Raw genomic sequence first — 11,078 nt, 5'->3', positions numbered from 1 at the left:
CCTCGTCCTCCCACCCCCTCGCCCTCGCGCTCTCCCTCTCCCTCTCCCTCGGGCACCATGGCGCCCATTGCATCCACCGTCTCGTCGCATGCGGAAGGAGTGTCTGACACTGCGAGGGCTAGAGAGCTGTACAAGTACGTTATATATAATCTGGTTTTGCACAGTGCTATACTACACTGTCCTATCATATGGCATCCTATCTTCTGTCCTATCCTATCCTGTCCGGTCCTGTACATCTCTCGACTAACATCTCTAATCAATAGGTACTACCAACCATCTGCACCCATCAATGCCGATACACCATTCACTATTGATCCGATCTCTTCTTCCTCTTCCACTTCTACCCGCGATGACCCCTCCATAAATACTCCTGTCCATTCAGACATCACGTCCTCCAAAATATCCTCTCCCGATACTGCCTTGACTGCCTTTTGCCAGCTCACAGCATGGCGAACCGGAGCGCAAAGGGCCATGATAGGGTATGAAATTCGATACTCAACATCTGATTATCTGGGCTAATACTACATGGTACAGCCTCATCGACGCCGAGACACAATATTTCGTCGCAGAAAGCACGAGGACCATTGATCTGGTAGACGCAGCCCAACATGGACCTGGAGATGATCTGTGGTTGGGTTGCAGCAACGTTTCCAAGTCTGGCAAACTATGCGAGAGGTATAATTATCGTGCATGCTTCCTAAAACTAGACCACTGACTCGTGTAGGACTATTGCAGTTCCCCCAACACGGACCGGGGAGTATCCCTCGTTTGTTGTTAACGACCTTCTCAAAGATGACCGATTCAACCAGTTACCTTTCGTTCAAGGCCCTCCCAATCTTCGCTTTTATGCAGGAGTGCCCCTCATAACTAAAAGAGGAATAGGAATTGGCAGTTTATTCATTGTAAACGACAAGGTTCAAGATGGACTTCCCAAAGACGACCTCCACTTCATGGGTACCATGGCACAGACTATAATGAAACATATGGAGATGGTTTCGGAAGTGGAGCAACACAGGCGGGGCATGAAGATGTCTCGAGGCCTGGCCTCATTTGTTGAGGGCCGCTCTGAGCTTGTGGAAGCAGACGTGGATGCCGAAGATGGAGAGGGGACGCGCATTGTAGGCCAATTTGAAACCGACTCGATTATCACCAAAACAAAATCAAAAAGCTCGCGCTCGCAGTCGCAGCGGGATTCAGTCGTTTCTGTGGGATCTGTGAGTAGCGTTGAACGCAAGGAGCAAGAATACGCCAGTTCCTTGGCATCTAGAACGGAAGAGGTCTTAATAGCTGCATATGCCGATGCGGATGACCCCAGCCATCGTCCGGAACTCACAAGCACAACACATCCCAATTCCTCGACATCTATTGGAACCGCTTTTACCGTCTCATCGCCACAGGACAACGACAGGTCTGGTGCGACTCCTGGAAGCGAGACGTCCGAAGATTCGGCACAAAAGATTATATGTTCACGGGCCGCAAACCTTATCAGAGAGACTTTTGAGGTTGATGGTGGTTGCGTCTTTTATGATGCCCAAGGAGGATTTGCCAACGACTCGCAAGGGATGCCAGAGGCTAGCGACGCATCAAATCGAGACGACATGCAAGATAGTACACCGGATGGTCAATTTGGGAGCGGCGACGAAGCTCACTCGTCGAATGAGATGTCTGCTGATGATGTTCCTTTTCCAGCTGTGCCATCCCCTGGTTCCCCCGGTCTCGGCGTTCGTTCATTTTCTCAAACTACTACAGCGTCCAAGAAGATTGTTGATGTTTTGGGCTTCTCTACTCCGGGCGCTGCCTCGATCCATGGCGATGAACTACCCGGGTATCAAACTTTTAAGCCTTTTGATGAGAAATCACTTCACACCCTATTGCGCCGCTACCCCCGAGGGAAAATGTGGACCTTTGATTCAGATGGAGCAATATCTTCATCATCCGAAGAGGAGCAATATAAGCCTATTAGCAAAGACCCCATGCAACGTCAAAAGGATGCGAACAGGCGTAAAGCTAGAAGTGAAAAGGCCAAGGCCGATTCCAAATTTTTGTCTCGCCACTTTCCTGGCATACGGCAGCTACTGTTCGTTCCGCTCTGGGATGCGGGACGCTCCCGCTGGCTAAGTGGCTGCTTTGTATGGTCCACAGAGGTCACGCGTATTTTGTCAAAACAGAATGAACTTTCCTTTTTGTCTGCATTTGGCAACTCCGTCATGGCGGAATGGTCACGAATTGATACAGAAATCGCAAACCAAAAGAAGGGAGACTTTATTGGGAGTATATCTCACGAACTACGATCTCCTCTTCATGGTATTCTCGCAAGTGCCGAGTTCTTGGGTGATGAGGTTAAGAGCACATTTGAGCAGAGCATGGTTGAGACAATATCCAGCTGTGGCCGGACGCTCCTTGACACCATTGTAAGACTTTGTTTATTCATTGCAACTCAAATGACTCGTACTAACTTCCACAGAATCACGTGCTAGACTTCTCCAAAATCAATCACTTCGAGAGAACATGGCGAAAGAACAAACGGCGCGGTAACCGGCCTGGTACTTCATATTCAATAAAATCAGACTTGCCCATGATTAATCTCTATGCCGATATTGATATCTCGGTCATCTGCGAGGAAGTCGTGGAAAGTGTCTTTGCTGGTCACATCTTTCAAAACGGCACTGCTGCTAATTTCGACATGGTCCGAGATACCCGGGACCAGACGAATAGTACTCAAATACGGGGTCCAACAATTTCCGAGCCTTTGCTCGGTACAAGCACACTGCAACAGCCCAAAGTTTCTGTCGTCTTTGATGTCGACGTGCATAATTATCAATTCACAACACAACCCGGAGCCTTTCGGCGTGTTGTCATGAATCTTCTTGGGAATGCGCTCAAGTATACGTCGCATGGTTATGTGAGAATCAAACTAGGCTGTTCACCAATGGATGACTTTCAAGATCCAGATACAGGAGAGGTTGTTCCAAGAGCTATGGTGTCATTGACAGTTACGGATACCGGTAAAGGCATTGCGCCAGAGTTTTTGCGCTCGAAGCTTTTCACCCCGTTCGCACAAGAGAACTCTCTCTCAAGCGGGACAGGTCTTGGTTTGGCTATTGTCAAGAGTATCGTTCACATTCTTGAAGGCGATATTAGAATTGAGAGTGAAGTAGGAAGGGGCACTCGTAAGTCTCATACCTAATCCTTCCGTATTATTTTGCTGATTGTTATAAAGAGGTACGAGTTAATCTTCCTCTACTTCGTCAACTGCCCAAACATGTCGACTCTGCATCTACAAATACGCCCAAGTCTATAAATTCTCTTCCGCATGAGCCAGAGGAATCCATAACAAAGTTACGATTTCGCGTACAAGGCCAGCGAGTCTCGCTACACGGTTTTGACATAGATTCCCCGGATCCTGCCGTGAAGAAGACGGGAGAGCTCTTAAAGGCTTCGGTTGCGCAATTTGTCACTGAATGGTTTGGCCTACAGCTGGTTCCATTAGGGCAGAAAGCCGGTATCATTATTTCCAACGAGGCCAACGCCGATACCGTCTCACAAATAATCCATCACTCCCGCATCACCCACAACAAGCGGCCATCGATAGTAGTGCTTTGCTCTCACACATCCCGCTTTGATCGCACATCTTTTCAAACCGATTCAAGATCAAACGTCGGATATGTGGTCAAGCCAATTGGCCCTCTCAAATTAGGGAAAGCGATCGCGCAGTGTCTAGAAGGAGTGAGTCAGGCTACACCCAACCCACTCGATGCTCCGCAACCAGAAAGCGACTTGAGCAACATGTTTGAAGAGATGTCACTCAACCCAAAACGAAGCGAAGTATTGGACAACAGTCGGATGGCAGCAGACAGTGATAACGCTCGGAAGGTCATAGAAAGTCCAACTCCAAATGCATTAGAGATAGCGGAGTATCCCTTCCCGGTTCCAGAGAAACAACCCACTAGTCCCGAGTTGAAAAATGTGCCAGCGGCGGAGAAACCAGAAAACAAGCCTCCAGGGCTTCGAATTTCCGAGACTGCCATCAACACTAAGCTGCCTAGTAAGGACGTATCATCCCCGCAAAATCCCAAACCATCATTCCTCCTTGTCGATGACAACGCCATCAACCTCACCCTCCTGTCAACCTCAATCGGTAAACGCAAACACTCAATTATTGACACCGCCATGGACGGCGTCGCCGCCGTTCAAAGATACTCGGATCGCGAAGAAGGCTACGATATCGTGTTTATGGATATCTCGATGCCGTTACTCGATGGTTTTGGAGCTACAAAAGAAATTCGCGCGCTTGAACAACACCGCAAGATGAACTCTACAGCTGGAAATGGTGCTAGTGGGAAAGGACTTACGCCAGCGCTGATCATTGCGCTCACTGGACTGGCTTCTAGTGAGGATCAAGCTCGAGCGGCTGCTGTTGGAGTTGATTTGTTTTTGACCAAGCCTGTTAGTTTTAGAGAGGTGAAAAAGATGTTGGATAATTGGGAGGCGAATAGGATAAAGTGAGATAGAGTAGATAGTGTAGATAGTGAATGGTAGAAGGTGGTGAGGGAGGGAGTTGTAAATTGCAGGCGTTTTGGAGCTAGGTAGATGTGCATTGTATGATACCAGGTTGTATAGATGGATGGCGTGGTATGGCACGATGACAGGCATGAATTTTTGAATGAGATGAGCATAAATTTAGAATACAATAACCCTTCTAATAATCATCGTGAATATTATGCATGCTTGATTCTTTTTATGTTTGTTGTTTCTGTAAATGTATATGTGCTATACGTGGTTTGAGTATCTGTAACTATATCCTTATTATATGGACGTATCTTGGTATGGTACGGAGTAGGTAGGACTAGGACTAGGACCAGGACTTGTCAGGGGGGAGGCTGGCTGCTATGACTGACGTCATACAGCATGTGCTCACAATCCTGCCAAAACCTGCTCTCACGAATACGGATTTTTGATTATAAGTCATCTACCTGCTGCTGCACTTAATCTACTCTTCTCTTTATTTATTTACAAATATCAACATCAAAAGTAACCTCAAGTTTTTCAATTGACAAAATTCCCACCCAAAACCCAAAACCATCCTCCCCTATCTGACCCCCCATCATGCCTCTCTTCAACCGCAACTCCACCAGTTCCACTACTAAAGCCCCAGCCAAAGCGCCAGTAACCACTACAACGGATCGTCCCCAGCGCAGCAGCACCTTATTCGGACGCCGCGAAACACCCGCAGCAGCCACTAAAACGACAAGCCCACCGCGCCACAACCTCCTGCACCGAAACCACGAAGATGCATCGATCGTCAACGCCCGCGAGCGCGTGCAGAACGCCGAAGCGGCAGAGAGGGACGCCGACAGAGCGTTGATCCAGGCTCGTGCTGCGGTCAAGGAGGCTAGGGCACATGTGAAGAAGATTGAGCTGGAGGCTGCTGAGGAGTAAGTCGCTGCGCTCCCTATCGTGGTGTCACTTGCGTATATATACCCTATCTGAATGCGCGTACTGACTCGGTGGATTGTAGGGCTCGGCTTGCGAGGATCAAGCAGGAGCAGGCTTCGTCGATATCGAAGAGGGCTCAGCCTCTTGGTCGTAAGTCCGCTGTTCTGTTGCAGTGCGTTGATTGACTCGTTGCTGACTTGAGATTGTAGGCCATAACCATGCTTGATTGGTGCTACCCATATAGTCGGTGCACGGAAAATGATACCCCCTTTTTGATTTCTCTGGGATGTTGGGTTTGTAGCGCAGAAAGGATAGCGGATGCTGCTTTGGAGTTGTAGATGAAGGCGCGGTACTTGGCGGATTGTATTCATAGCTGTGTTAAATATCTTCAGCCAGGCATGTGTTCTCCGTCGCGTGATCCGAACCCCTTTTCATTCCCAGCCAAGCGATCAACAAGCCCCTTTATCTCATCATCCTCCCCATGCCCCCCTTCAAATACACCATCTCTAGTATCTAATTTTTCCTCTAACGCGGTGTGTCAGCTATATGTATAAGGTCAAAAAAAGATAAAGTGTTAATTAAAAAGATTTAGGGTATCCAATTAGTTATGATTATTAGCAGTAGAGTAGGAGGATAAGTCTGATTAGCCTAGAGAAGTAGTAGTAGGAGAAGTGTCGATATATGATGTATTCTTAGTTATCCCTCCTTTATAGGCGCAATTATGCTTCCTCTAACCCCCTTAAAAGTGCACTAGTACCTTCCGCTATATCCTCTTCTACTTCTACTTAGATATACGGTAAGCGTTATTACCAGTCGCTTCCCCGCGACGGCACTAGCGTCACAACAATCACGGTCCGTAAACGGCAGGCTCGATTCTGAGAGTCAGGAGTACTTTAACACTCTAATCTATCCTTCTTCAACATATTCCTTCTCTGCAATCTTCATTTCTTTCTTCTAGCAACGTTTCCACATCGATACAGCAATATGTATCTCCCTTGGACGCAGTGGCTATTGCCTCGCAAGAAGACTGCAGCAGCCTCTCGCTTGAGATCAACAACCCCTTGACTCTTCGGCTAACCCCTTTCCATTCAACATTATTACAACGTTATTAACCATTGTACACCAGACAATCAATATTACGCCAACAATTATTATTCACTACACACTCTTCCACCAATACTCAGCCACAAAACAGTCATCTATAATGAATATCAAGATCGTCAATCTAGCAAGCACGTTCTTGATCACTCATCCACAACTAAGACCAGCATCAACAAGCAAACAAACATGTCTAGCACAGCCCCCATCTTCTGCTGCACAGCAGCCGTCCCCGTGAATACGTCCATCGACAACAAACTATACTACGAGCTAAACCGCGAACTACACGATGCGATCTTCCGGTCATTCCTCGACTTCGCCATCCGCCGACAACGGGCCGGTGACCTTCTGCATCTCATCGGTAATGGCGCTGGCGCCTGTCGAAAGACGACCTCACCAACGGCCCCCCCAATACCAATGCTCATCCCACCTTTCACACTCGAAGCACTGAAAGATAACCCCCTCACCCCTCAAACGCCTTACTGCATTCACCTGACCTCCAGACACGACTTCGGCCCCGTCTATTCGCACCGATACTTCGCGTGCCCGGAACTACTTGAGGATGATTGGAGTGAGATTTCACTAGTGCAGTGGTTTGCGGAGGGTGAGGTAAGTTTTTGAAGTTTTGAAGGGAGTTGGGAAGATGGGAGTCATTTCGGGAGCTTATATGGCGGTCCTTGAATCCGCCCATCAGCTCCGCGGCTCTCTCCCAACCGTCAAGTTTTCGCCGTGCTAATTCGTTGACAGCCGTTCAAAATGAAGGCGGAGAAGTGGGATATCAAGTGTGTTGGTGATTCAACATTCTTTCGGTTGAGTTTGAGACCGAATTTGGGGATGCGGAATAGGGAACAAGTATTCTTGGGCATGAATGTGGCGGAGCTGGAGGGGAGCATGAATGGAACCTGGGAGGGGCTTGCTTGCCAGGTTCCTGCTTGTTCCGTGGAGCAATGGGAATGACTTGCGACAGCATAGATCTTTTAGGGTTGGATATGCGAGTGGTGGGTCTATGAATTCTTAAAACCATGACACATTAGGGCTGGATAGGGACTTGAGGATTATAGCGAGTGTGACCTTTGAAATATACCTATAGAACATTGGAAATCGATTCGTTGCTCAACGTTGTGCACTTGGAGTGAGAATTTGGGGACCGGCTAGAATGATCTGATCAGCAATACTTTTGCTTAGAAACATCTTAATCATTGTATGGATATTAGATGTGTACAATGTAAGAGATTGAAGTTGACGTATCGCATATCACAAGAATGCGCAGGAAAGCAATACGCATGCAACTTCTCGAAATCTCACCTCGACTAAGAAATTAGCCTGTAGAGTACAGTAGGCCCAGTGATAAGGACTAGACCCGGTCTGTTGTAGATCTCAAAATCTAGCCTAGGCCTGGTGTATTACGTGAGTGTGATGTGCAGTACGGCATTTGAGTAAGATTCGAGATGAAGTTGTTTGTTCCGGCGGTGGAGCGACAGATGTGATGTGTAATGGAATGGAGTGAGAGATGTGTGGAGCGAGCCATTGAGTGAGTGAGGTTGTTTTGCCAACCACCAGTAAGCTATCCCCACGCTACCGAGGCACCCGCACCTATACCTATATCCCTGCTAGCCCGACGCCCGCTCTTGATTTGACAACAACACAACACCCACCGCTGGGACGACGTCGACTTTTACTATTCCTACCAGAACACGACAGCCAACTGCACCCAGCTGCACTTTATCCGTAACGAGTGAGCGCACAACTAGGAATTGAGCAGGTCAGTCGCTCTTCTATCAGTTGAGATTGATCCCTCTTGCGATCCTTCTTCCAGCTCCTGTTCTGTTGTCGCGTACAAGGGACCTCGGCCCCAGCACACCGAGTAAACATTGCTCGAAGCTCTCGCCGACAAGCTGTCAGCGGTGCTACAGACAACACAAGAATCGCATACTGACGAATTCGAAGTAGATAGTATCCCACGAATATCCTTCTAGATCGCCCATCATGTCGGTCAAGTTCGAAAAAGATACGATTAAGCAGACGGGCGGGGTGGCGGGCACACAAGGCGCACCAGTAATCAAATCAGGCAAACACGAACTGGCAGATGAGATCGGAACTGCGTTGACTGGAGGCAAGGGAAATGCTGGCACGAAGGGTTACTTGGCTGTACGTGTTGTTGTATCCAGGGACCGGGACAGCTGGATTCTGTGCAGAGTGCTGATGACTTCCTCCTGCAGGCATACCTGAAGCAGCTTCAGACGAACCCTCTTCGCACAAAGATGCTGACATCAGGCACGTTATCTGGTCTACAAGAGCTTCTGGCTTCATGGATCGCGAAGGACCGCAACAAGAACGGCAACTACTTTACGGCTCGCGTGCCCAAGATGGCTGCATATGGAGCGTTCATTAGCGCGCCTCTGGGACATGTTTTGATCAGCATACTCCAGAAGCTGTTCGCAGGCCGTACGAGTCTCAAGGCCAAGATCCTTCAGATCCTTGTGAGCAACTTAGTTGTAAGTACCTCGATTCCCGCCACCTGCGATAGCCACTGACCAATTTCGAAGATCGCTCCAATCCAGAACAGCGTCTACTTGGTCTCGATGGCTATCATCGCTGGTGCGAAGACGATCCATCAAGTGCATGCAACCTGGAAGGCCGGCTTTATGCCTGTTATGAAGGTCAGCTGGATCTCTTCCCCGCTCGCGCTCGCGTTCGCACAAAAGTTCCTGCCTGAACACACTTGGGTTCCGTTCTTCAACATTATCGGCTTCGTCATTGGTACATATGTCAACTCGGTGACAAAGAAGAAGCGTCTCGCTGCTCTACGCAAGAGATATAACGATGAAAGGGGAGGCAGACCGGATGAGTACCCAAGTGGACCGAAATACTAAATGGGAAAATTGTGGTGATACGGAAGGGAGACTGGACTAGCGGAGCCATGTTGGTTACATCTCTAATGCACATTTTTCTGATCTGGGGAGAGTCGGGGCAAAAGGTTCTACTACGGCGCAACTATTGAATGATAATGAGTGGTTTTATTTGCGAACACCTGCACATACAGAAGTTCATGAGATTACTTTGCTTGTCATCTCGGGAGCGGCAAACACAAAGCAGCCATAGCACCTCGCATACTTGTATATTCGCTTTTCATTGGTCTATCACGAAGTATTTGTTTGCAGTTGTACGCCTCACGTGACCATATTGTACTCAAATTGTAGGTTTGTTCGTCCAGTGTTCATCATACACGTTAGCATGCTACACGACAGACGGGAAGGGAGTCATTGCCCTCGTCAGATGCCAGCGGCAGCTGTATGATGACATATCTAGTGATGTGAAGAAAGATTCTTCCTTACTAGGGCCAAGCCAAGAAGATGTCTTTATATTGTGTTCTCTCACTTTGAACTTCGGAGACAGATCCGACGCCTTCGTACGTACCGCAGATATTTCACGTGTGCGTCTTTTCTGCCTCCTGTCTCGTCGTTCTGGTATAAAATACCTGAAACATTCTTTGCATAGCACAGGATAATGGACCGGTGGCAGCTCACTGGCTATCGCGGTGGCCTGGTTGGGCGCGCACCTCCTAATGCCTATGGCGGAAGAGATCCCATCTCTCCACTCCGAGGCGGGGGCATGGGATTGCCCGATCGAGGTCCGGGCATAGGGATGGGCCATGGCCCTAGCCCTGGCTTGGGTGGCTTCCACGACCCCTTTTCAAGACGAGGACTCCAAGGAGGAATGGGCGGAAGGCTTCTCATGGGGCGACCTCCATACATGGCCGGCCCAGCCATGTCTCCCCTCCGCCCACCCATGGGGCGAGACATCGAGCCACGCCTTGCTCTCGCTCCAGGCCGCCGCTTCTCCTCTGGCGCAGACCCCCTCTACTACAACAGCTACGAGCGGGAGCGCGAGCGCAAAGAAGACTGGGACTGCCGCACTCAGGGCTTAGGCCTCAGCAGCCACCACCACACTCTCGGCTTCCCACGTGATTGCAACTGCGGCAGCGGCAGCACTCCACACTCGCACTCGCACAGCGGGCACAGTCACAGCCATCACCGCGGCGACGGCCTCGGCCACAACAAGCTCTTCAGCGAAGACAGCCACCGTGGCAGCAACTGCACCAAAGCGTCCGACTGTGACTTCCCCACCAAGGACATCGCAGTGCGCGGGAAAACGTACAGCGTGCGCTGCAGCTACCTAGCCGAAGCGTCGAAATTCGAAGCCGACCTGCAGAAATACGTCGACAAGAAGTCGGAGAAGATCCTGTCGGATCGTATCATCGAGATGCTCATCTCGTTTATCAACCGCGAGCGGTACGGCAACGACATGGCGCTCGACGAAGTCACCATGAACGTGCTGTGCACAAACGTAACTGCCAAGTCGGCTTTCGAGCATTCGCTGAAGAGATTGCAGAAGTATGACGGCGAGATTGATTCCTTTGAGATGAGTGAGATTTGCGCGACGATCCTGTGTAGTGATAAGGTTGATGATAAGCTGAAGGACTGGCTGAAGAAGTACATGTTGAAGGTCCCCGCTAGGATCGCGGAGCTGGATCGCAGTCAGAA

At 49.3% G+C, this 11,078-nt stretch overlaps 4 protein-coding genes across 4 annotated transcripts; all 4 read left to right on the top strand.

Moving 5' to 3' along the window:
• Positions 1 to 57: 57 nt before the first annotated feature.
• On the top strand, positions 58 to 4,506 carry dhkB_1 (Hybrid signal transduction histidine kinase B; the record flags this gene model as incomplete). The annotated part of the gene is made up of 6 exons (XM_031153031.1): positions 58 to 134; positions 264 to 479; positions 535 to 675; positions 725 to 2,411; positions 2,465 to 3,170; positions 3,221 to 4,506. 6 exons carry the CDS (start codon positions 58 to 60, stop codon positions 4,504 to 4,506), a joined length of 4,113 nt encoding a protein of 1,370 aa, XP_031001889.1.
• A 600-nt stretch (positions 4,507 to 5,106) lies between these two features.
• On the top strand, positions 5,107 to 5,606 carry LHYA1_G008109 (uncharacterized protein; the record flags this gene model as incomplete). The annotated part of the gene is made up of 2 exons (XM_031153030.1): positions 5,107 to 5,435; positions 5,519 to 5,606. Coding segments are annotated over 2 exons (417 nt in total), but the record flags the coding sequence as incomplete, so codon positions are not given.
• A 1,117-nt stretch (positions 5,607 to 6,723) lies between these two features.
• On the top strand, positions 6,724 to 7,491 carry LHYA1_G008108 (uncharacterized protein; the record flags this gene model as incomplete). Its single annotated transcript, XM_031153029.1, has 2 exons — positions 6,724 to 7,143; positions 7,282 to 7,491. The coding sequence occupies 2 exons, from the start codon at positions 6,724 to 6,726 to the stop codon at positions 7,489 to 7,491; spliced, it is 630 nt and encodes a 209-aa protein (XP_031001891.1).
• A 1,029-nt stretch (positions 7,492 to 8,520) lies between these two features.
• On the top strand, positions 8,521 to 9,407 carry LHYA1_G008107 (PXMP2/4 family protein; the record flags this gene model as incomplete). The annotated part of the gene is made up of 3 exons (XM_031153028.1): positions 8,521 to 8,682; positions 8,703 to 9,029; positions 9,081 to 9,407. The coding sequence occupies 3 exons, from the start codon at positions 8,521 to 8,523 to the stop codon at positions 9,405 to 9,407; spliced, it is 816 nt and encodes a 271-aa protein (XP_031001902.1).
• Between the last annotated feature and the right edge of the window lie 1,671 nt (positions 9,408 to 11,078).

This window comes from Lachnellula hyalina (assembly GCF_007821495.1).
Source record: "Lachnellula hyalina strain CBS 185.66 chromosome Unknown contig00203, whole genome shotgun sequence".
Taxonomy (NCBI): domain Eukaryota; kingdom Fungi; phylum Ascomycota; class Leotiomycetes; order Helotiales; family Lachnaceae; genus Lachnellula; species Lachnellula hyalina.
This window is presented reverse-complemented; position numbering and strand designations above follow the sequence as displayed.